Genomic DNA, 26,996 nt, shown 5'->3' with positions numbered 1-26,996 from the left:
CATAGTACTGTTATAGATGTGTGGAAAACTGCCCAAAACAACCAACTAATAGGCATTCTTTGCTCATGTAAATAGATCACTTATTTAATGTTACCAAAGCCTTCAACTGCATACATGGTGTAGTAAACAAGCTACAATTAGTCTGCCAAAAGCTGAATGCAACAGCATTGTTTATAGAATGCAAGATGTCTTGAGCTAGATGACACTTAGAATTCTGTCACAGATGAGGTAATGTAACAGAAGACCCAGGTTCCATGACTGTCTGCAAAAAAAAAAAAAAGAATATGCAGTTATAGTGTGATAAGAAATATACAATCACATCCCCATAGGACTAAAAAAAGAGAGAAAATGCAATATTGTCAGGTCTGCTGAAACTGCTAATTAACACTGATTAGGGGAACAAATATGGGGAAAAAACAAGAGTGCCAAGTGTAAATAATGTAGGCTGGTAATGACAGTGTTATGATGTGAAGCTTATGGCTTTTTAAAGCAAATATTAGAAATATTGATAGATACTTTATTATTCCCAAGGGGAAATTCACATAATCCAGCAGCACTATACTGATACAAAAAACAATATTAAATTAAAGAGTAAAATGCATGTAAAAGCAGACAATAACTTTGAATAATGTTAACATTTACTCCCCCGGGTGAAATTGAAGAGTTGCATAGTGTGGGGGAGGAACGATCTCCTCAGTCTGTCAGTGGAGCAAGACAGTGACAAAAGTCTGTCACTGAAGCTACTCCTCTGCCTGGAGATGACACTGTTCAGTGGATGCAGTGGATTCTCCATGATCGACAGGAGTTTGCTTAGCACCTGTCGCTCTGCTACAGATGTTAAACTGTCCAGCTTTATTCCTACAATATAGCCTGCCTTCCTAACAAGTTTGTCCAGGCATGGGACGTCCTTCTGAACATATGAGCAGAATGACTTTGAATGGTATGGATTATCTGAAAGTTGCTGCTCATCATTTTCATTCCTTCATTGCAACAATAAATGTGTGAACTGGCTTTAAAATAAGGTAATAATTCATGGAAAGAGGGTATTCTAGTTCTTCCTCCTCTATTACACAAACAAGTCTTAATTAAAACAAGTCATTTTTCAGATGACCTAGTTTTGAGTTTTTATCCAAGACCAGCTAATGTGGTACTTGTCTGGCATATATTGGAGTTGACATAGGCCTATAATATGTATGTGCCACACTTTAACAACGTTAAGGAATTAAGGCTGCTTTGAAGGAAAATGCAGCAAACGTGTGATTACTGAGGTGTACCTACTAAAGTAGTGAATCAGTGTATTTTTCCTTATTTAGAAGAACTACTTAGACTTGAGTGAGTATTTTTCTTTAGTTTTAGGAATCTACATTTTCCATTTCATTGTGTTGTTGCTGCTTCTGTGTGAAGCTCTCTGTTGAACAGTATGATAAATGTTAGCCATAAGATACAATTTTTTTTTTCTCCAGTCTGCTTAATGTTGTTGGAAACCAAGAAGTGCCACTTAATACAAAAGGCTGCAGATGTCTGGGAAAAACTACTGAGTTATGTTATTAAGGCAAAGTGTGACAGCTTTTAAGGAATATAAACTAACTTGATAAGTAGCAAATGCCAAAAATGGACTGATGTTTTCTGTGTATGATTTGCATTATATTGTGTCATACAATAGGCACTAAATACATGAACTTCTGTAGCACTAATAACAATGATATTATTGTTTACCTATGCAATGTATGAAAACTGTCTATTGCATTGTTTTGGTTTTCAGTGTATTTTTTTGGAAGCCATACAATTGTTTTTTTTTTTTGTTTTTTTTTGTTAAAAGTACTTTTTTGTTCTGATTTTATGCAATTAATATAAATGCAGAATTTTCCGGCACTATTGAAAGTGTTTTGCTTAGTAAACAGACATGTATAGTATCCATCCATCCATCCATCCATTCATTTTCCAACCCGCTGAATCCGAACACTGGGTCATGGGGATCTGCTGGAGCCAATCCCAGCCAACACAGGGCACAAGGCAGGAACCAATCCTGGGCAGTGTGCCAACCCACCGCAGGACTCACACAAACACACCCACACACCAAGCACACACTAGGGTCAATTTAGAATCGCCAATCCACCTAACCTGCATGTTTTTGGACTGTGGGAGGAAACCGGAGCGCCCGGAGGAAACCCACGCAGACACGGGGAGAACATGCAAACTCCACGCAGGAAGCGAACCCAGGTCTCCTAACTGCGAGGCAGCAGCGCTACCACTGCGCCACCGTGCCCCCCGGCATATATAGTATATGAATGTTAATTCATTTAATATATTTAATAAAAAACATCTTTTGAAACTCAACATGGTTTAGCAACCAGTGCTTATTCAGATACACACATATTGTTGAATAACAAGCATAAAGAAGATTAGTTTTAAATTATACTTTTTCTTTTTGGCACAGTTTTGTAATGGAATTATGGAAGAAATACTAAGGATTGCTGGAATCAATTTGAAACTGTAATATTTCTATTAACCCGTAAGAAATTGTAAGCATAGCAAATTTTGTTATAAGGCACATTTTTATTTCTGAATAAACATTGTCAAAATTTCTGTCTGTACAGAGTCACCATAAAGAATATTCATATTACTTTGCGGGTCTTTAGATATGCTCATTTGGCTTAAACATTGCACTGCAATGCTCACAATGTTCCTAAATATAATAAAAATGGGAGGTAAATATTATATTTAGTAGATGATGTATTAATCCACTACCCAATCACAGTTTTATTTTTATTATTATTTACAAGATGAATGACTCTCTTAAATATACAGTACAGCCCAAACCTCTGTCATGTGAATGACTGCTGATTAAACCCTTCAATCATAGTAGCAGTGGTTACATTTTAAACCTTTTGTCTTTTATACAAGGCACATATATCAATTAAATTCTTGTAAAGGTTAATTGGAAAAGATTCTTAAATGCATAGGGAGTGCTTGGTGGTGTTTTTATAAAATAAAAACAAAAAAAACAAACTGAAAGTACATTATTGAGTGACAGTGTCCCTAAGATGTCATCTATTTTGCTTACCCGTTTTACATTTTTTCTGTGTCTGTTTTTCTCCTTTTTTCTATTCCAGCATTCTGTGTATGGTGAATCGTCATATAGACATAATACTGCATCATACTCCTGCAATTAGGTAATTATTTTTCAGTATTCCATCTTAATCTTTAAGCTTTTTGTGTACTTTTTGCATTTGTCAGTCAAAGAAAACTGTAGATTAAGCTAAAATTTTGAAGTTGTTGAAATGGTTTTACATTTTGAGTTATTCAATTTTTCATATGTTATGTGTATATTGCATTTGTTTTCTTTTTAATAATTTGGTTTGTTGGTCAGTTTTTTCCCTCTTTTCATAGGCTTCATACTGGATAACTATTATTTGATAGTTTATAATTCCATTACATATTGATATTGCTGCTGTTGAAATAAATATACAAAGGAGACCAGATTGTCCAGGACCCAATACATGAATCAGGAAAGTGGAATCTTGAGTATAGGCAGCTTGGGATGGTACTTGGTAAAGTTAAATGGTTAATCTACAGATCCCTTTGCAAATGTCAGTATTACTCTTGTGACGACAGATTGTTTGAAGTAGTACTAACCCACCTGACACTGGTCTAATCCCAGAGTTAGCTATTAGTATGTGAAAATTGCAGCACATGATGAATCACGATGGTAGAATGAGCTGACACTGAAGGATCAAAAAACAACATTGCTATGAATGATATAGATTTGGTATTTATGAACACCTTCTGGATCTTGAGGCCCAGTGGTGTGTACTTTTATTGGGAATAGGGATCAAACAGGTCCTCTAGGATCTGTTTTTGACCCTCTTTTTACTCTAAGGAAGATTTTTGGCTTCTCTGAGCTTGATTTAGGATATTTGCCTTGTGACAGACATATCACCACAGTCAAACTTCCCACTTGTTGCTTTCTCTAAAGTGCGTAACTTCATGCTAGAAGTAAGTTAATGTTTATACTTCTAAAACTGAACATATACAGAGAGCTGTCAACGCAATCACAGAGAAAGAGTTTCTACCCTTTTAATTGTACAACTGTGTTTGAGTGGCACTGCAGTAATGCAGAATCATTCCAGCACATGTGTACTGCCACTGGCATCCTCTTCGAATCCGTCCATATCTTGTTGTGTAGGGCATGTACAGTCAACACGTACAGGACCATGCAGACACAAAAATCTGAAGGCACATGGTTGCATTTGTGCACTTCAACAAAAGATGACTGCTAACAAAACTTGCATCAATCAGAGCCTCTTAGCTACGTGATGCACAAAGTTTAAATGGCCCTTAAGAGCCCTGTGGGACATTCCCTCCCCGAAAATGAGTCCAAGGAAAAACAAATGGAGAGACATACATACTTACCTATAATTATATTTTTTTTCAGCATTTCTGAATTTTGTGTTATTATGTCAGTATTCCATTGATACTTCTATATTTCAACCACATTAACACTACCCCAACATATAGCAACTCCACAGAGTTTAGGTCCACTCAGACCACTTTATTGCACTGAAGATAATGCATTGCGCATGTCTAAACAACAATTGTTAAAATAATAATAAATGCAAAAGTATGCAAACCACTAACCACAAATATGACACTTTCAAATAAGGGTTTCGTTGTACTGTGTGACAGTAAATTTGCACTTGAACATGAAAGCAAATCAGTAATCTTCTTAACAGCATCACTTGCTGTAATTTCTGAAATTAAACGCTATAAGTGTTTATTTTAGCTGAAAATGCAGGACATCTTTATCTAATAAAGTCCAGGTTTTATTTAAAGCAAACTTCCTGGATACTAGTTTACTCACGTGGAGGAGGCACATTAGGAAATTTCTCAGGACATCTGATTGGTCAGATTTTATTTGCTCTAGTAGAACTGGCATGGCTGGTGCAAAGAAGCATAACTAGCAATGCACTGTATTCAGTACCTACATAATTAAAAAAAAAAAAACTGTCTGGAATAAAAACCTACAGCCATAGTTGTCCTCCATGATCTGTATTTGAACCTTATGCTTTAAAATCACTTAGAAATTGTTACTTAAAAAACAAATATGACAACTTCTAACAGAACTTCAGATGCAGCTATTGAAAGAAAGTAAAACTTGGAATAATGTTAAAGAAATGCTACTTCACAAATTAATACAGACGATAATTTTGACAGAAGCCTCATTTTGACAGCTCCGATTTAAGTAGTGCCTGTTAAAAGCCTATATAAAATAATGTTTATTCTGCAGTTTCTTAATAGATTTGAGTCGTTGATTTATTGAGTGTCATTTGTACAGAGTGCAGTGAAATTATTTTATTCAGTGAATATCTTCTTAAAAGTCTACTTTGATCAGTCTTATTTACTGATAAAACATCTACAAAATATTGTAAAGAAGAAGAGCAATGGTTTGAATGATGCAAAGAGAAAATTTTACATTACACAGCCTGGCCATTAATACTGCTTGAGAAAGATGTGAAAGCATACAAGAAAGTATCACTATTTCATGATTAAGTGCTAGACTAAAAGTGACAAATATATAATGAGCAAAAGTATGCATGTTGCAGATGTATCTTTACTATGTAATTTGTATGTATGCTGTTAGTGTCTAATATCGATGCTTGCAGGGGTTCACTCTGAGGTAGAAATAGGACTAATAAAGAGAAACATATTGTAGCAAGTGCTCCACCTAGTGGTTTATTACTGTTCCATGCGTGGCTGTTTTTTCCAATGTTCATCAAGTTTGTGAATGCTATATTATAAACAATTTTTAAAATCTCTTTTTGAAACCAACCTTTCATTAATATTTATCAAAACATAGCTCTCTGAACACACTCAATGCTGCTAAATGGTTTCAATCTAAGAAAAGACCACATTGAACCCTCAGGTAAAAACGGAGGAAATAGTATGCAGTTTATGTTAAACAGTACCTTGCACACAGATGTTAAAATTGCCTCAAAACATTGTTCCCCTTAACTGGAGTATTCAAAGATCAAGTGCCACCTGTTTTACCTTACCAGAGACCTCTCCAGTATTTCTTATTACTGTCTACATCCTGCTTAAAACCAACTCTAGTACTTCCCTGAGCAAGCTATTCATCATCTTCATGAGTGATTATTTATTGCTTCTGGGAACTTCAAGAAGGCAAATTTAAACACTATTCACTGTAAATATGAGTATGTCTCTTTGGATCACTGTTACACCCTGATAAGACACTTGACACCCACAGTCCCACCCACATATTTACTGTACACTGATGTGGAATCTTGTGATACAATTGAAAAGGAAGGAAATGTAAAGGAGAAAAAATAATCACCTCAGGGTTTCTGTATTTTGGAAAGGGCTAGAGGATGTGACTCTCTTATATGCATACTGTATTATACAGTATGTAATATTTACAGTTTGTTACAATTTAGTTTTAGACGTACAATGTGAGGAAATTGTGCCATTCACTTTGCCATGTAAATTCCTTTTATTATTTGCTGTTATCAAGGAGCTTGTAAGCGGAGATCATATTCAAAGACAACTTGAAACAATATTACACACTTTCCATACTCTTATTTATGTATTGGAAGCTTATAAAAATATTTAATATTTTGCCTCCTAAATAAATATTGATATTCAATTGTGATCTCTTTTTTGTTACATTTTTGGATGTGCAATATTCTCATCATGTAAAATGTTTATATTATTACAGGGTCTAAATTTTGACTTTGGGTTTTGAAGGAATTTAAAATTTTAGACATCCCTGATTATGATTTAGCCACTAAAGGATATATGTGTCAATGTGTACTAGTAAACGATAATGTAGACATAATAACTCAAAACATCACTCAGTCCAAATAAAACTTAAAATGGTTCTTAGCTTTGTGAAAGTCTGAAGGCCTCTTAATTTTTTTTAAATTATTTTTTTTTGTGTAGATAAACTGCTACAGCAGGTTGTTTCTTTGCCAAGATGATTTTGGATTTATGCTCCAGTTGCAGCTCAATTCAGAAAGTTTACATTTCCCAGACAATGTATCTGATTCTTCCATTAAATTCCATATAATAAAATACTTTCCTATAGTATACTATTGAAATGATTGCTTTGTCATGAAGTCATATGCTAGACACATTGAATTTTATTGTAAATATAATTTCTTAAGTAACAATCTACTGCATGCACTTCTCATTTTGAAGTGCTAATGTTTACTTGTCTGTAAAATAACTCATTATTTTAATTATTCAGAGGTGTGTACACAATATGTGCTTTTGCAAATATTGTAATCTTGTGCCTTTCTTGAACATTAAACAATCAAATTAAATTTTAATTTTAACACTAATAAACATATTAACTGTTTATTTTGCATGCTTATATTGGGTTAATTTTATCATGCACAATGATAGGCAGTATACGTTATTTGGAATGAGTGGCTCCTCAGTGACTTTGCCACTTGTTAAAGAGAACAGTTATGGAGTAAGGTTTTGATGCAGAAGTAAATTTAAAATCAACATCTATAGGGAGAGCAGTTAATAGACTTCACAGCCTAGGTACAGAAACATCAGGTAATTTAATACAGAATCTTGAAAGCACAATGACCATCAGAACCACTAATGTGCAAAATACAGGCAACATTGTTCTGCTAAAACGTAAGGTACGCCCAGTAATGATTCTAGGCCAACTTGCACTCTGTTAAAAATATTGAATTTAATATACATTAAGCTATTAAATATATTCCTGATGATCTGAAGTAATAATTAAGGGTACAAGAGTTAGTCATTGAAAAATAAATTCAATTCAAATTTTCCTTCAGACCCATTTTATACCTGGGAGCAGACCGCTGCAGATGCAGTCAAACATAAAGGCGATGTAACCTTATCTATTTATGGTACAGCTGATCTGTGCGTGACACTGCACTGTTGCAGAATCCCCTGACTTTTCCCACAAAGTTCTTTCTTTACATTTCTGCTTGCACAAACTTTCATCTTTGCTCAAGGTCTGGGAAATTGCCACATATTTGGTTCTTTGTGCTTTTAATGTTGGATTTTATAGGTACAAGTAGTGACAAATCGCTTAACACAACTGTTCCACGAATGAGCTCATATTGTCTTCTCTAGCAGATTGTGTAGTCAATGCACACAAGACCGCATGGTCACAAAATTCGAGCATGTGAAGTTTAAACAGAACTTTACAGAGTACCAACCTGGATTGCCTACGTTTTTAGTAAATATAGGAAACATTTTTTTACACTCAAATAAAAACAGATAACCTATGTAATTTGCAATATTTGTCTTATTTTCATACTACTTGGTCTGTTTCTTCTAAGAAAGTTATTACCTTTAGGCAACATAATAGTTTACAAAAAATAAACTGTCTGCATTTACAAAGAAAATGAATGTGATGTAAATAATTAATAATTGCAAAGTATTTCTTTCTGACTGTGCAGAAGGAATTTAATTTTTAATGTGGGCTTTTGTTTTATTTTTTTATTTTTTTTTTGAAAACTTGCATTTTGTATTAACCTGCTTCTATAAAGTTTAATTGGTATATCATAATAGAACCTGCAGTTTTCTAGTATATTTCTACACTTGAATAGACTAGTTGGCTAATCAAAAGACCTTTCAGTTTCTGATAATGTCAGTTGCAATTATACTATTATCTCTTGTTGGGATAATTTACAATATATAGTCATAGTGATTTTAATTTTACAGATTTACAAGACTACGCATTAAATTTGCAATATGATTACAGAAGTACGTCTCTAAAAGTTTCATTAAAGAGAATAAATTTTCATTGGAATAGTAAATGGAAAATGTATTTATTGCATCTACTGTAGAAGTAAAAACAGGATACAGTATTGTCATTAGGCAACGTTTGCAGCATTTAATATCACAGGACTATAACATCCATTAGCCTATCTTTGCATGTTTCACGTTTTCAATTTTTCTGTCTTCAAGAAATTTTGACTCTGTTTTTATGAAGACATAAAATATAAGAACATCACTTAGGTGATTTAGTGTAACCACTTGAACCATGGCCTGGAAATATATCAGCAAATTTCACACACAAAATGTACATTGTTGAAATCAGTGTCAAGGTTAAGGCATTCAGGTTTTTTCTTTCTTTTATTATAAATAAATTAATAAACCTTAATTTTTAAAGCAGTTTTGTAATATTGTTTTATCATTTGGAAGCATTGCCAAAAAAGAAAGTAAAACGCACCTGATTAGACCTTATCCAAATAATGCATTTGAGTTGCTAAAAAGTGTAAACGTTTTAGAAAACTGCAGATCATATAAATTGTTCATAGGAACATGTTGAACCTGTTCTTTTTTTCCCACATGCACTCGGCCTCAAATAAAAATAGTGCAAAGCATTTCATTTTATGCATTATTAATAATCTTCCACTTTGTGCACTTTGAAAATAACATTTTCTAATCTTGGACAGTATTTTCCATTAAAACCATACAACCTAACATCATGTCTTTCAGAAGAAAAGTTAACCCAAACTGAATTAGATGGGATTGGATTATTTTCTGTGCCTTATGAACATAACAGTTTCAGCATTCATATGTGATGTGAAAAGTGTCAGAGTGGAATACTGTATATCAGTATGAAATATCAATGTTACAATTAAAATTATCCTTTAGAATTGGCAAAATATAACAAATTAATTTACACTCACCTGCAGAAATCCTTGCAAATTAAATGGTGTTTATGGTGGTGTTGTAAACTTGTCCAGTGCAATAGTGATTCATATGGTTATCTGTTGTTCATTTTGTGCAACTACCAGTACGTCTAAAATACATTTTACTTGCGTGAATTTCGTGGTATACTTAATGGTTGTATATGTATCACAAATAAAAACAAAGCAAGGTGCATGTTATTGTAAACACAGAACATTTTTTGGGTGTCTAAAGCTTAAGCTTATTTAAATAAAATAAAACCAAAAAAGTGTGCCTGCTTTAAAAAAAATATTAATGTACAATTCTTTGTTTCCTTCTGGATGTGTATTGTTTCTGACCGGTCTTTTTGATGCTGGGATTTAAACTTGACCAAATAAATAAGGAACACTGAACAGCTGCAAGTTTATAGAACTCCATTTAGACCTTTGAGTATTTTGCTGTTTTTGAAAATGTGAAATATAGCTATTCATAGGCGCACTTACATGCAGTATAAGACTGCAGTGTCAGTCAAGAATATTTTAGGATGGACAGTTGACCATATTTGATTTTTTTCTGGCAAAAACATTCTATATGAATTAATATTGTTCCTGATAGTGCATTGCCACAGATGATACCATTAATTCTTTTATTCACATATGGAGTTTTTGGTGAAATGAGTCCTCCATTAAACCTTTAATGTTCACTTTATAACACTGTTACTGGATAATCAAAGCATTGTATTCGACAGGGTCTGTGAAACCATTAATTCCTTGTGTACGATGGCATTACACAAAGTGGAAAAATAAAAGCTGTTAATTTACATAATGATTTAGGAGTCTGAAATGGCTGAGTTACAGTAAGCTTTTAAACACTTATGATGGCTTGATTACAGCTTGAAAAAAGGTGTCCAAGTACCTAAAGGCAGGCAGAGGCAGTGTTTTTGACCCACATTTTTTCCAACCTCTGATCTGACAAATAGATTTTCATTTTAAAGGAATCAATGCGTTACCTGCAGTACCCAAAAAATTGCAGATTTTGAAAGATTTAGATGGCTTGTCAATAATGCCTTCTGTATTCTTGTACTTGTTGTCCAATGTATTGATTTCATTTTGATATTTTCTGACATTTGCATGTGAGAAGTGGTATAGTGAAATACTCGGAAGGCCTCTACTAACAATCAATAGAATGTTTGAAGGGCCTGTTTCATGCTACTGATGGTGTAATTATTGTCAAATATTTACATTTATAAAAACAATACATATGCATGTCACTGTATTTAACTACATGTGTGCTTTGTGTATGTTTTATCTCAGTGATCCCAGTAGCCATAGGCCAGTTAGCTTAACGTGTGCCACAAGAAATTAATAGAATTGATTTAACAAGACACTTTGGATTACAATTTATCCAGTGCTGGAGAATTAGTGCCCAGTTAACATGGAATTCAATAGGGTGGAGTTTGTATGACCTATTTTATTGGTGCTTTTGTAGGATGTAAGAGAGCAGTTTTTTTTATCAATAATTGTTCCTTATTATACAACCTGACTTTCGTTTGTTTGTTTCATTGGAAAGATTGGTTATCAGATAGCATATGCAGCTACAACCGCCTTACAAAATGTTGTGACACCCATATTTTTTTTTTTATATATAAATGCTTAAGGTTAAAAGTGGGATTGTACAGGGATCAAGTCTGGAGTCTGTGCTTTTAATTTTTAGTATATTTTGTATAAATTAAACAGCCAAAATTAAATGTGTTGCGGTTGCTAAATTTGGTGGATCAACAGATACAAGTCACAATAGATACAGAATGATTTGGGCAAAATTTTAGAAATGTATGTATGACAAATGAAGGTTAATGTAAAAAATATGTAAAGCATAATACATAGGAAGTTAAAAATATAATTTATTATACTAAAGTGGCACTGAATCTAAATAGCTATTTAAGAGAAATCCAAATAGATTTATTTTTGTGAATAAATATTGCACATAAATGATTAATAAGGTAAACTGCATAATTGTTTACATAGTATAGCAGGTGTTGTGTATAAACTCTTTAATAGTCTTGTGAAGACACATCTGCAATACGTTGCAGTTTTGGTCTCTGTATTACAACAAAGATATGATTTTTGTGGAAATTGTGCATTTAGGAGCATTCTGTTAAACTGAGAACATGCCATTTAACTGTTAAAAATTAAACAAATAAAAACTTCACAAAAGAAACAGTGCAAAGATTTTATTTTTTCTACTGCAGTAACTTATTACAGGTTTATGGAGGAAGTAGGTGGGTGGGTGGTTGGAGTCCGACATTAGGGAGTTAACCATTGGCCATCAGTTGGAATCCATTGATGTATTTAATTAAATGTTTTTTCTTTTATCTTTGAGATACAGATATAAAAATGGTCGGTAATACACATTTGTGTGTATTATTGACATAGTTATTCACATTTATATTTTACCACTGATTATTGATTTCATCTTAAGTAAATTTATTTCTATTTTTTATTACCATGTCGCAAAAAGCTGGTGGAATTTTTCTTAGCCCAGCATCCCACACTCAATTATATAACCACACAGCAGAAAAGTACCAACCCAGACATTGTGCAGTAGTTACAGTATACACCCAAATTATAGTATAATACTACACAGTAAGCAGGACAGGATGCAAACAGTGCAAAACATTATATGGACTGCTTTTTAAAATGGAAAAGGATGATCATTTGCAGAATGAAGCTATTACAGCAGAGCTTTTAAATAATATTCTTTAAAACTTGTGTATTTTTATTAATCACTTTTGAAAAAATTCTCCAGCTATCACTTCTAGCCAGAAGTCTTAATATAGTAACAGGTTTAATACCATTGTTTAAACAGAGTGGCTCAGAAAACAATGTCTTTCTGTAAAAGTGTGTTAGCACCTAAACAGCCTTTTAGTGCAGTTTAGCTTTGGCAGTGCAATAGTCTGAGTCAATAAACGCTATGCTGTCTCTCAGAGTTGACTGTATGACAAACACTTGCTGTTATGTAAAATCAATCAGTAGCTCAGAGGCTGGTTTGATCCTGTTAGTGTACAGTACACATTTGGAACATAGCATCACATCCAGTGAATTAACATTTTTTTTTTGTCCACACCATTGTTTTGCTTCAGTTCATATAGTATAGAACTGATTGTCTGCAGATGTAATTTTCTTCTCTTGGAAATGTTACATTGCTGTTTTGCAGCACAGAAATTTTTTTTTATAAAGCATCAAGGCTGGCAGACAGGTTTTGATTTATTTATTTTTTTTAACCCCCACCATTGGTCTTGTTAGGTTGACATTCAACGAGAGAAGAGAAGAGAATTAATAGAATGACGAGTGCTGCTCCCATAAGAAAGCCTTATCGCAAGGCACCTCCTCAGCATCGGGAAGTACGACATGACACATCTACATTTCGTCTTGAATTAGATGGAAAGAATATCTCTTATCCTGATGAGCACTGTCAGGTAAATAAATTCAGAAGCTTTATTCCTGTGTGCCAGCGATTTCAGTTTAGCTATCCAGATACTTTAAGAAAAGGCAGCTCAGATATTCATTACCTTGTATCCTCCTCTTGGTCCTTAGTATCAGAAAGTGATAAGGGAGTCTCAACTCCCTCGAGTCTGGATTTAACACTCCTTTCTCCCGTTAGACCTGTTAGAAAAGCAAGCCCATTAAATCACTTTATAAAGAGAAAAAAAGACACATTTGTAGAAAAAGTTAAAGAATGTTCATCAACATTGGAACCACGCATTTGTTCTTCACAGACAAGTAGTCTTTCTCAGTTTTTGCCATTCAAGGAGAAAAGTGAAGTTTTGTTTGCCAAGCAAGGACAGCAGCTTGGTACTCTTTCAAGACCACAAAAGGATATCCTTAAGTGGTCATCTGCAGCAAATTTACGGACAAAGAAACCAAACAAAATTAGATCTGCAGAAATACTTAAGCATTTCACTGTTCAGAAATCGTCATCACAAAGCTGCTCAGTATTGGGGAACTTGGAGGCATCAGAAGACCGGATGATGCTCTCCCCAAATATCTCTAATAACTCAAACTGGACAACCCAAGTAGTAGAAGAAAAAATTAAATTCTCCCAATTCCTTGATGAAATTATCCATCAGATTTTGAGCCCTGCCAGCTTACATTTTCTAGGGGCACAGCGGAAGCAGCTGCCTAAGGAATTTAACAAGAAGGGTCTGCTTCAAGCTTCAGTGTCTCATACACCCTCCCAGGAACATTTGAAAATGAAGAAAAAATTTAATACAATTGTAACCCAAGAAAAGAAGGCCCGAAAACCTAAAGGAAAAGGTAAAAATGTACTTGTGACCTGTGACAAAAGAAGAAAAACCCAGCATGTTCAAGACGTTATTCACAGGTCTTTGAGAGAACCTGCTGCTGCAAAGAGAAGTCACTTGAACACGTCCAGGTCCCCTGAGCAAAATCATAAGGTAAGAGAACCTCTAAAGGACAAAAAAGCAGCAATAGTAAAATAGCAAAATCGAGGTTTGTAAAGAAAAGCTCAGTGACATACCTAAAATCCTTCAGTATGTTGTTTTAAGGAGAAAGATGACTGGTTATATGAACTCACACTTCTATTCAGCCTCTGGTGTATTTGGATATAGACCAAACAGATGCTTTTCTAAGGTAAGGTATGAAACTTGAATTTTGGTTATTCTATTTAAAAGCCAGGATAAGCAGTACATAAACATTCAGCTTTCAGATTCAAAGTTATATTTTTCTGTTTAGAATCTAATTAAGTAAATGTTTGAGCTAATACAATTTAATAGATTCTTTGATTTACGTTTTTAGTAATCATTTCATTAATTTGCAGGATAGGATTACAGTTGTTGAAAGTTTAAATTATACTGTTACATTGTACAGTTCAATAACTTTAACAATGATAAGGTGTCCTTGTTAAAACATTATCAAATGGCTACTTTGTCATTAAGGTGGAATAAAAGGTAAGTGTAATCACATATTACTCCACTAAAGTTTACCAGTAGCATATTGGTCTCCCATTTCTTGTAGAGAGGTTTCTGCTTGCAGGCATTGCTGCCAGTACTGACACTGGTTTACAGTGTCTTATTACTGCTTAAGGTGAGTTGAGAAAACCTGTTGATAAATACAGAGTATTGAATGTTATTGAAGTTATCTCATTGATTTTTTTTTCTTTTGCTATTAAAAATGGTAAACAGCAGTATGTAAATTTTGATTTTTCTTGTGCATTTTATGGACGTAATCCCACTGGAACAAAAGTGTAAAATTAAGAAAAGAGAAAAAAGTTTAAGTCTAATATGTAACTTGGACTGCAATTACAGACAGTCTGAATTATACCAGATTATGTACCAATAATACATTATCTGTTTTGCATCACTTGTAGACTTACTTGCTTTATCTTTAAAATAACAAAATTTATCAAATATTTTGCACTTTCCAATTTTTTATTTCTTTTTATTTTATATATTAAATGTACACACAGACACAGTCCACTTAAAGGCTTGGGTATTTTTTTTTCAGAATTATGCTGAATTTTAAATTATGCACTGTACTTATCTGTAATATCCATTTAATCATGAATGAAATAATATTGTTTTCACTGCTTTTTGAATGGTTAGGGTAAGCCCTAGAGAAAAACTTCATGATGCACACAAAATTTCCTATGTGAAAGGTTTGTTAACATTAATTTCTGTAGCAAATTTTCTTACAAATCATGTAGCTCAAGGTGCTTTACAAGATGTTAAAAATACAATTATAAGGAATAAAGTAATACAAAAAATAATTAAAATATTACAGACAATCAATTTAAGCAGTAGAAATGATAGATGTTCACTTAGATTTGCTAATTTTGTCAAATTTGTGGCTTTACTTTTCTAACCGTTTTCCTTCTAAATTAAGATAATATCCTATCTTAGGTATACATGTATTTCTTTGTAGTGTAATTTCAGTACTAAACAAAGGGTTTTTTTAATGATGAGAAAATTATAAGAGAAAATCGGTGAAGATTTGTTTTGTAACCAATATTTTAAATTTTTTTTTGGCAGGATTCTTTATCAGATACTGATAGAATCAAGTAAGTGATTAATTTGTCATTTTGTTTCTGAATCTGGCCAGGAAAAAACATTATCCTGGATTTCGTTAGCAGGATTAATTGGATATTATAGTTGTATGTGTAATTGTATATGATGTTACTGCTAAAAATTAAGTAGAGTAGTAATTACGTGACAGCAAGACCTTCAAAACGCACCAGTATTCAAGCTGGACCGTTCTCAGTCACAGTGATTGTTGGTTTTCATTGCAGTAAGCATCATAATTGAAGATTACTTTCTGTTTAGAATTATCACCTTGTTTTAAATGTCTTGGTTTTTTTTTTTTCATTTTATGAAGTCTGGGCATTCTTTGTTTGTACACAAATATATTGTCTCACCCGAGCTACTTGGACAGATATATAAAATAAAATAATAAGCAGATAAGATAGAGACAAAGATCATGCATGTTTACACAATGTATTAAGAAGCAAAAGCACAGAATGGGGGGTGTTTTTTTTTTATTCCCCATAGAAATTGTATAGCCGGTACACAAATTAATGGTAGTAGTAAACATTTCACATTTGATGACATGCTGCCCTAAGGTCTTTTTATTAAGTAGGCTTCAATAATTGTGGAATTTAAAATATTTCCTTATTTTATTTAGTTGTTAATTTATGACACATGCAAATTCCATTTTTCCACTTTATGTAAAATGCTTCCACTCTGCATATACAGGTTTTTGTGCTTTTTTAATTGTTTATCTTGTTCTAAAATTTAGTCCGACACTTGTCAAGACATTTAAATTTGAAAATGACTATGACATTAGTAATTCTGTGTCAATGTTTATTTCTTTTTTTTATTTTATTGATTGTATTATAATCATTCCATACAAATAGATCAAATGTTTATAAAAAATAGGACTGAAAACAAATCAACCCCCACCCCTAAGAAAGACCGCATGGCCAACGGAGTAAAACTTAAAGCAAGTAAAAATAAATAAATTGATGAGTTTAGTAGGGGATAAAAATAAATGGAGAAGAAAAACAAATGGGAAGAGAATCTGCTTCCTCAGTGCTTTAAGAGCTTATTCTAAAATATTATTGATTAGATCCTGCCAGGTTTTGAAAAAGTTCTGCACAGATCCTCTAAGTGAGAAATTGATTTTTTCCAATTTCAAATAATATAAAACATCCGATGTTTATTTCTAAGGTTCTATATTAAATATGGTCATAGTTTAGTAGTATGAAAATGTGTATGTGCTGCAATTACTAGAGTGTCTTTGAGAATTAAAAAGGAATTTACCTGAGAAGTAAAACTTGCTGCTTGTACATCTAGTCACCATGTTTGATCCCCAGTGCCACCATCTTAGAATGGATGTGTGGCAAGGAGAGGAGTTGCAATACCCTGTACAATTTCCTCAGCAAGTAAAAATGGAGCTGTGATTCTCTTGGGGAATGGGTGCATGTTAACTGAAGGGGTTCACACCCCAAAATTAAGCAAAAGTCACAGTAGCACCAGAGGCCTCTTCACAGCTTATCTTTCTCTAAATTTTGCTTTTAAGATTGAACACTATAGCCAAATATTTTAAGCAATTTCACATGAGGTTTCTTCTGCACACTATTGCTAGACGCACCAGCTGCAAGAGCTGAGGGAAATAAAAGTTCAACATGACAAAAAGGAAGTCTTACTGATTGTGTTAACATGGTTGGCATTTTTTACTTCACAAACACATTTTTACACTAAGTGCTTAATAAAAATTTCCATAAGGAAATACTGATACCTAGGAAAAAACACAATCATAAAAGATAGCCATATATGCATTTTATGTTTTTGTCAAGTTTCAGGCTTCAGTTGCCTTGCATTTTGATAGACCAGAAATCTAATGTTGGTGATTAAAAAGCGTCTGGCTATGTAATAGAATGTCGATGGTAAGCACCTCCCATTCATGGTACTTGTTAAATGAAAGTAGTTTTCTTTTCACCAAAGGTAATAAGCAAATATTGAACCTTTATAGGCAAGTTTGCAGTTTCTTAGTCATATTGTAGTTTTGAGTTTTCACATAAATACTCTATTGTAATTTCATTTAGCCACTAGGATCCCAGGCCATTCATTTTTGTCTATTAATATTAATCAATCTCTTACAGAATTCAAGCATATTTTAGAATCCTTCTTGTTTAAGATAAAAGTACAGCTTTCGTACTGAATGCACTTTTTGTTCTACCATCTTCTGTAATGTATTTTAGATGTGCTCTATGTGAAAGGATGGTTAATGTATTTTGCATTATATATTTCAAGAAATTATTTATGTATTATTTATTATGTTGTTTTGTGTATTTAACTGCATGTACTTTGAATTGCTTTTTATGTACAGTAGTACTACATGTCTTAAACAAATTTCACCACTAGGAACAATGTAGCGTGTCATACCTTAAACAGATAAAATTACAATTACTGACTTTTGTAGTGATCTTGATCTGTTATCTTTTGAAAAATGAATTTCATGTAATTTTCATTTTAGAACATTTCATTAAAAACATTGTTTCAATTAATTTTGATCTTTAGCAAGCGGAAATGTGAGGAAACCTCTGTGAGTTTGCATTCTCACAGTGCTTGTATCTCACAATTTAAGAGAATTAAAAGAAATGATCTTCCTGTCTTTTCTCTATGACACTGTACACTAATTTCTTGATCTTGCCAATCAAGATGTCCCACAGTTGCAGCTGTCTACTTCTTAGACAAAGATTGTCTTTAAGCAACATTAATTGAATGCGAATCAATACATTCATCCTGTTATCTATGTTGTCTACTATGAAATTTTCTTTAGGCAATGTTAGAAGTATACTTTGTGTGTTTTGTAAAATTTCATAACTAGACAGTTTTCAGTTTATAAGAAAACAAAGATTATTTTCTTCCCTTCCAGATACAGTATATAAATACTAAACTAACTTTGTTCTCTTGGCAGCATTTAGAATTCTGTGCAATTTAGAAAAAATAGAAACGAAGATAACTATATAATTTTACACTTACAAAGCAGGATCTGCCCCACAGACTGAACATATTCTTCCATGTACATGAACTGAAACAAAAATGTTTCTGGTATTTATTCAGTTATTGTAAATTTAATTCAGGTTATTTCACGGTATGAAAATATGTAGCTGTAGGTAAATTTAACATTTACTGTAAATTGATTTTATAATAAAATACAAGAGCTTTAAATCAAAATACTTGCATGCTTTCATTATCCTGAAACTGACATACATGTAATTAAAAATTATAAGCCTCTTAAAATCCTTTTTTTTTTATTTTAATTAAACAAATGATTTCTGCTTATTTTGTGAAAGTATAACAACTTCTGTAGTATAGGTGGTTGAATGCTAAACTGTGGACTTTCTGCACTGATTTTTGTCAGAAAATAAGCTTGAAGTCAATTTTTTTTTTTAAATTAACAGCATGTGATTGTTTAACTTTTCTTTGTAGCGTCCTGCAGCAGCAAAATGAAGATCTACGTTGCCGGCTCTCCTTTACCACTCATAAGATGGAAGCAATGGAGTCTGAGTTTAACTCTAGTCAGCACTACATGGAAACAGAGCTGACAAGAACAAAAGATGAGTTGGAGAAGATGAAGGATAAATTCCGAAGGTAAAAGTGGAAATATTGTCCTTTAGAAAATCTTTTTTTTTTTTTTCTTCTTCTACTTCAGGATGCCATTTTTAAGAAGCCTATAAAGTACACTGAAAATGTGCATCCTGGCACTCAGTATATTTGTTTATTGAAATGAGATGGGATATGAAATATGATAAAATATACACTATGTATAGGACTGTTAAAAATGACCATTTAATGCAACCATAACAGCTATAGTGACTGCTAGTTAATTCCACATTTGTTACATTTTCAAGTTTTGCATTGTCAACTTGCATGTTCTGGGACAGCAAAGTGATGCATTGGTTAGCACTGCTTCCTCACAGTTCAGTATCCTGGGTTCAAATACTGCACCGGACATATAGCAGTGTATGGAGTTTGCACACACGTTTGTGGGTTTTCTTCCCAATGCTCTGGTTTTCTTGCTATATCTCCATATATGTACGAGTTAGGTGATTTCAAGTTGGCCCCGGTTTGCGTGTGGGAGTCTTCCAAGTCTTTTTCGTTTGTTGCCCCCAGTGCCCTCAATTGGATTTAAAGAATGTTATATTGTTATTTGTTTGTTTACAAAAGCAAATCTATTTCAATCTTGATTAAAAAGTATCTACTTCTGTTTTTCTTGTTTACTTTGAGGTGTCATTTTAGTCTGTATCATGTATCAAGTCCAAAACTCTTATAACACCTTTGCTCATACCTCCCATGAGCTATTTATCTCTAACTACCCGTTCCACTTTAGTTTGTTTATACTCTCTGCTTTAATAGTTGGTTCCTGGACATTCTTTGCTGCCTTTTCTCAGCATGTCCTTTTCCATGTCACATCATCAAAATTCACAGCATGATGTGGTCATATTTACCTTTTGCACTAACCATGTCACATATTAGCTGTTAAAAGACTGGAACACAGTAGTATGAATAATATGAGAGCCTAATACATGATTATAACTGACTGAAACCCTTTTTCTGTCATTTAAAGTTGCCAGAGTTTAGAAGAGCACATTGCATGAAATATTTGTTACTGATCAATTTAATTTGTGCTTTGATGCATGGTTCTTGTATAAATGAGCACAATATATAAGTGAAAACCAGCTTTTTCAGGCTTTGCACATTTTTTGCACAACCCAAAATTTCTAATGTCATCATTTTTAGCAGTTAATCTGAAATCATGGCTCTACAGTGCCCCTGCTGACCTGACACAAGAGTTTATTTACATTTATATTTATTTGGTCAAAGCTTTTGTCCAAAGTGACTTGCAATGTTTGATATTCAAGTGGTTACATTTCTTTTTGTTTTTTTCCAATTGAAGCACAGGCAGGTGAAGTAACTTCCTCAGGTTCACACAGTGTTAGTGGTGGGATTCAAGTCGACAACCTCAGGGTTTGAAGTCCAACGCCTTAACTGTTGCGCCACACTGCCTGCCACAATATTTCACACAGCAAGGACCCAGAATGTGAACCCTTGATCTCCTTATTGCAAGACATCAAAGCTACCATTGCATCACCATCATTACCTACTTACAACATTAATGAACTTGGAGTAAAGCTGGCTACTATTGCTGAAATCATTGTGTGACAGATGTCCAGCCATATATTGTTAATTGTAAAAATGTTTTTTAATTGTTGTCAGTATTTTAACTTGAAACTTTGTTTCCATTTTACTGTGTTTTTGTAGTACTTGCACTTTAGCCAAAGGAAGATGAAAAAAGAAAAGTGCAAGCAGTTGTTGGGTGAGGCTAAGAATACAGCAGCTGCAAGGCAAAGGTTTAACCTTGGAGCTAATTGTTTGCAGTTTACAGTATGTGTTGAACAGTAATGATCAATATCACAGATTCCTATGTATGCAAAATAATGAAAATCAACTTTCTCCTGAAGTGATGTACTATTTTAATTATGGTCATGTTTTTATTTTATGTTAAGCCAAATTAACCTTTTAAATAAGGCTAGGAGGAAAAAGAAAAATGTAATTACCTCTACTAGACCTTTGGGTTCGTCTTGCTTAAGTTAATGCAAACCCAGCCACAGGGAATGCACAAACCAGTGTGTTTCTTCATGCCAGTCCCAAGCCTGGATAAATGTGGAGGGTTACGTCAGGAATTGCATCTGGTGTAAAATTTTGGCAAATCAATATGCAGACAATACAAATTTCCATACCACATTGGTCGAGCCCCAGGTTAACAACAACCGTCACCAGTACTGTTAGCCAATGGGGTGCTGGTGGAAATTGGGCTGCTGTTGGCCGAAGAAGAGGAGAGAGTTGTGTCCAGAGGCAGGAGGAGAGGAGGAAAGTAAAGAGAGTGGAACTGAGGGTTGGAACTTTCAATGTTGGCAGTATGACTAGTAAGGGGTGAGAGTTAGCAGATATGATGGAGGTAAAGAAGGTTGATATATTGTGCGTGCAAGAGACTAAATGGAAGGGGAGTAAGGCTAGGTGGATTGGAGATGGATTCTAATTGTTCTATCATGGTGCGGATGGGAGAAATGGGTAAGAGTTATTCTGAAGGAACAGTATGTCAAGAATGTTTTGGAGGTGAAAAAAGAGTGTCAGGCAGAGTAATGATTATGAAGCTGGAAATTGGAGGTGTGATGCTGAATGTTGCTAGTGCATATGCACTGTAAATTGGTTGTGCAATAGGTGAGAGAGAAGATTTTTGGAGTGAGCTGGATGAAGTGATGAACAGTGTACCCAAGGGACAGAAAATAGTGATTGGAGTGGATTTCAATGGGCATGTTGTTGAAGGGAACAGTGTAGACGAGGAGGTCATGGGTAGGTATGGTGTTAAGGCGAGGAATGAAGGTGGTCAGAGTATAGTGGATTTTGCCAAAAGGATTTTACATGGCTGTGGTGAATACGTATTTTAAGAAGACGGAGGAACACAGGGTGACGTACAAAAGTGGAAGAAGATGCACACAGGTAGATTACATCCTATGCAGAAGAGTTGATCTGAAGGAGATTGAAGACTGCAAAGTGGTGGCAGGGGAAAATGTAATTAAGCAGCATAGGATGGTAGTCTGTAGGATGACGTTGGAGATCAAGAAGAGGAAGAGAGTGAGGGCAGAGCCAAGGATCAAATGGTGGAAGTTGAAAAAGGAAGAGTGCAAGGTTGAGTTTAGGGAGTAGGTAAGACAGGCACTGGGTGGCAGTGAAGAATTGCCAGACAGCTGGGAAACTACAATAGATATAGTAAGGGTGACAGCAAGAAGGATGCTTGGCATGACATCTGGAAAGAGGAAGGAGGAAAAGAAAACCTGGTGGTGGAATGTGGTAATACAGGACAGTATACAGAGGAAAAGGATGGCAGAGAAGAAGTGGGATAGTCTGAAAGATGCAGAAAGTAGACAAGAGTACGAGGAGATAAGGTGCAAGGTGAAGAGAGAGGTGGCGAAGGCTAAAGCAAAGGCTTATGATGAATTGTATGAGAGGCTGGACACTAAGGAGGGAGAAAAATGATCTGTACCGATTGGCTAGACAGAGGGACCAAGCTGGGAAAGATGTGCAACAAGTTAGGATGATAAAGGATAAAGATAGAAATGTACTCACAAGTGAGGAGAGTGTGTTGAGCAGATGGAAAGAGTACTTTGAGAGGCTGATGAATGAAGAGAACAAGAGAGAGTAGAGGTTGAATGATGTGGAGATAGTGAATCAGGAAGTGCAACAGATTAGCAAGGACGAAGTAAGGACAGCTATGAAGAGGATGAAAAATGTAAAGGCCATTGGTCCAGATGACATACCTATGGAAACATGGAGGTGTTTAGGGGAGATAGCAGTGGAGTTTTTAACCAGATTGTTTAATGGAATCTTGGAAAGTGAGAGAATACCTGAGGAGTGGAGAAGTGTACTGGTGCCAATATTTAAGAATAAGGGAGATGTGCAGGACTGCAGTAACTACAGGGGGATAAAATTGATGAGCCATAGCATGGCGTTATGGGAAGGAGTAGTGGAAGCTAGGTTAAGAAGTGAGGTGATGATTAGTGAGCAGTAGTATGGTTTCATGCCAAGAAAGAGACCCACAGATGCGATGTTTGCTCTGAGGATGTTGGAGAAATTTAGAGAAGGCCAGAAGGAGTTGCATTGTGTCTTTGTGGACCTGGAAAAAGCATATGACAGGGTGCCTTGAGAGGAGCTGTAGTATTATATGAGAAAGTCGGGATTGACAGAGAAGTACATAAGAGTTGTACAGGATATGTACGAGGGAAGTGTAACAGTGGTGAGGTCTGCGGTAGAAGTGACGGATGCATTCAACGTGGAGGTGGGGATTACATCAGAGATCAGCTCTGAGCCCTTTCTTATTTGCAGTGGTGATGGACAGGTTGACAGATGAGATTAGACAGGAGTCCCCGTGTACAATGATGTTTGCTGATGACATTGTAATCTTTAGCGATAGTACGGAGCAGGTTGAGGCGACCCTGGATAGGTGCAGATATGCTTTAGAGAGGAGAGGAATGAAGGTCAGTAGGAACAAGACAGAATACATGTGTGCAAATGAGAGGGAGGTCAGTGGAATGGTGAGGATGCAGGAAGTAGAGTTGGCGAAGGTGGATGAGTTTAAATACTTGGGATCAGCAGTACAGAGTAATGGGGATTGTGGAAGAGGGATGAAAAAGAGAGTGCAAGCGGGGTGGAATGGGTGGAGAAGAGTGTCAGGAGTGATGTGTGACAAACGGGTATCAGCAACAGTGAAAGGGAAGGTCTGTGGGATGGGTGAGACCAGCTATGTTATGTGCCACCGTCTCTATGTTGGAGACGGTGGCACTGACCAGAAAGCAGGTGACAGAGCTGGAGGTAGCAGAGTTAAAGATGCTAAGATTTGCACTGGGTGTTACAAGGATGGATAGGTTTAGAAATGAGTACATTAGAGGGTCAGCTCAAGTTGGACGGTTGGGAGACAAAGTCAGAGAGGCAAGATTGCATTGGTTTGGACATGTGCAGAGGAGAGATGCTGGGTATATTGGGAGAAGGATGCTAGGGAAGAGGAAAAGAGGACCTAAGTGAAGGTTTTATGTATGTGGTGAGAGAGGAAATGCAGGTGATGGGTGTAAAATAGCAAGATGCAAAGGACAGAAACATATGGAAGAAGATGATCATCTGTGGCGACCCCTAATGGGAGCAGCCAAAAGATAAAGAAGAGATCATACCAGGTGTTTTGGGTGGGTTAGTTTCTTTGATGCAGTCAATGCTGTGTTTTCCAGCTGTATTGAAGAATATACCTTTACAGTAATTGTGCAACATTTCTCATGAAAAGCTTTCAGGATGAGTATGGATATAGCATAGGTAATAGTGTAAACAAAGATTTTCTGATTCAGAAGAATTTCATCCACATTAACAGAGTGTAAATGTTTCGGTTGCCCTGGAGAGGTGTTGTCTGAAACCAGGCAGGAGCATTATGTTATTAAATTTTCCTCTAGAATTTTTTGTACAGCCATATAAGTGTGTATATATCTGGCTTTACAGAAGCTTGCAGTGAATGTCCCATAGGTAATGGTGCTTTTTTTTTTTTAGGATGGGTTAATGCTCATTTCTGGTTTGTCTTTTTAGATTATTGTTTAAGAATATGGATTATTTACTTTTGCAAAGCAAACAAAAGCAGGTAGTTTAGTTTTATTTAAGCATGCTCCTAGTCAATAAATGTTTAACTTGTACAGTTGCATGCTTTTGTTAATAGTATAAAATTAAAAAAAAGTTTAATCGTCAATTATGGAGATCTTGCAAATTATTAATCAGAATTCATGAGTATATACGAACAGCTGCAGAGAAGATAAAGTGTTTTTAGAATAGTAAAAAAGAAATAAAGTGTAAATAAAACAAATTCAAAATTGCTTTAAGGTTTCTCCAAAGTTGGAACATTGAAAGTAGTACTATTAAGAAGAAAAAACTGAAATACCAAATACATTACCTGAACTAGATGGTTTTTAATTGTTTACTGAGTGGACGTAGTATTTCAGATGTGATATTTAAAATGCATCATACAGGTTGAGCATATCCGGATTTGTAAGCCATGCAACATTCTGTATATCCCATCATGATACTAGCAAGTTTCTTTTCTGGTTGGAGGGTGGTTAAAGAAAAACATGGCAAACATCTTGAAAGTGTTGCACTCAAAGTGAACTGTAGATATTTTATCAAGTAGTGTACTTTGCAGTATTAATTTGAGGACCTTAAAATCTTGACAGTATTTTATAAAAGTTATTTCTTTAGTTGTTGACAAGCTGTGTTATTTCTTAGGAAATATTATTGTACATCTGTGTGATTCAGTATTAGAATGACTTAGAATTACTACTGGATAAATAGTGACCTCTAAGCACTATGTAAAGTAGGACATATTGTAAACAAGTATTAATTCTATATTTATTGGGCTTCATGACTAAAATCCTTCAAGTCATCACCAAAGATGTATTCCAAAGTAGGTTGCCAAGAACAACATTTCTCGATGCACTTTCTGAGCCTGAAGGTTTGCTTACAGGAAAGACTACAGCCCAGTGTCAATAAGGGTTATATCCTACATTTTCCCAGATGTTCTCTAATTCTTCCCTAGTTCTCTGGATTGTTTTCCCCGAAGATTTTATTGACTTTACATGTGGTCTCTTCCATCAGATAGACTAGCACCAGTGGAAAGTGATGCATTTTGTTAATATACCTTGTATTTTTATTGTTTCAGGCTGCAGAACAGTTATACGGCATCACAGAGAGCTAATCAAGACCTTGAAGAAAAACTTCATGCTCTAGTAAGAAAAGGCATAACTTTAATATCAAAAAGAAAACAATACTATCCTTGCCAAAGCACTTCAGTATGTGTAGTTTAATTTTGCCTCATATGGACTCATTCAGGGCAAAACTTCTTTTCTTGTGATTTACAGCGCTTGAGTGAACTCTCACTTAATGTAAAATTAATATGCTGTGCATCATATTTACCTTTTGTGAGACTAAATAGACTATATTTTTGATGGTAAATATGCAATGTATAATTCCCAGTTTACAGTATTTTTACTACCATTTGTATGGTTGTATTGAAATATTATGCGATCTTTCACCAGATTTTTCTTTATTTTTTTTATCCTAGAAAGTCATTTACAAATGAGCATTAACTAACTGGTCAATCTTGCTATACGTATTGGTGCCACAGCAAATCTAATATTTTAATAGCTAAGTATTTAGAGTTGTAGTAATGTTCTATCATCTGTGAATCCTAAAACTATAGCAAGAGATTTACCACCAACACGTACAACTAACAAAAAAAGCAGCTTGTTAATGTTTGTATTGTGGAATAATTCCCTGAATTTAAATATCAGTAATCTTCACTATTTTTTGTAGCTAATCTATTACTAAAATAACTGTGTCTCAGAGTCCTTGAGGGATATTAATTACTTTTCTATTGCATGCTGATGTTCATGTTTTGTTCAGTATCTTATACATTTTGCAGATGCTTATATATGAAGCATATTCATAACTGATCATCTAAATTATTATTCCTCATTTTGTTTTGGTCACTGCCAAATTCCTTTGTCACACTTATTTGGCTTTCTGCTCAACACAAGTGAGAGGTGTGGCACTCCCAGGGTCTTTTGGATTGCCTACCAATTAGTTTCTTGTGGTAATCTTGCTTCTGATACCCTCCTAGGATTTCATTTTTAGCTCCCAACGTTATAGGACA

General features: G+C 34.6%; 1 protein-coding gene across 1 annotated transcript in view; it reads left to right on the top strand.

Moving 5' to 3' along the window:
* The window catches only part of tjap1 (tight junction associated protein 1 (peripheral)), a 79,686-nt gene that overhangs the window by 35,697 nt on the left and 16,993 nt on the right, over positions 1 to 26,996 (top strand). Inside the window, exons 3-7 of the mRNA XM_039737930.1 lie at positions 3,114 to 3,173; positions 12,984 to 13,156; positions 15,728 to 15,756; positions 19,190 to 19,351; positions 26,004 to 26,070. Of these exons, the coding sequence (XP_039593864.1) occupies positions 13,022 to 13,156; positions 15,728 to 15,756; positions 19,190 to 19,351; positions 26,004 to 26,070 (393 nt within the window). The 5' untranslated portion in view covers positions 3,114 to 3,173; positions 12,984 to 13,021. The remainder of the gene's footprint in view (positions 1 to 3,113; positions 3,174 to 12,983; positions 13,157 to 15,727; positions 15,757 to 19,189; positions 19,352 to 26,003; positions 26,071 to 26,996) is intronic.

The sequence above is a fragment of the Polypterus senegalus genome, chromosome 16 (assembly GCF_016835505.1).
Source record: "Polypterus senegalus isolate Bchr_013 chromosome 16, ASM1683550v1, whole genome shotgun sequence".
NCBI lineage: Eukaryota > Metazoa > Chordata > Cladistia > Polypteriformes > Polypteridae > Polypterus > Polypterus senegalus.
This window is presented reverse-complemented; position numbering and strand designations above follow the sequence as displayed.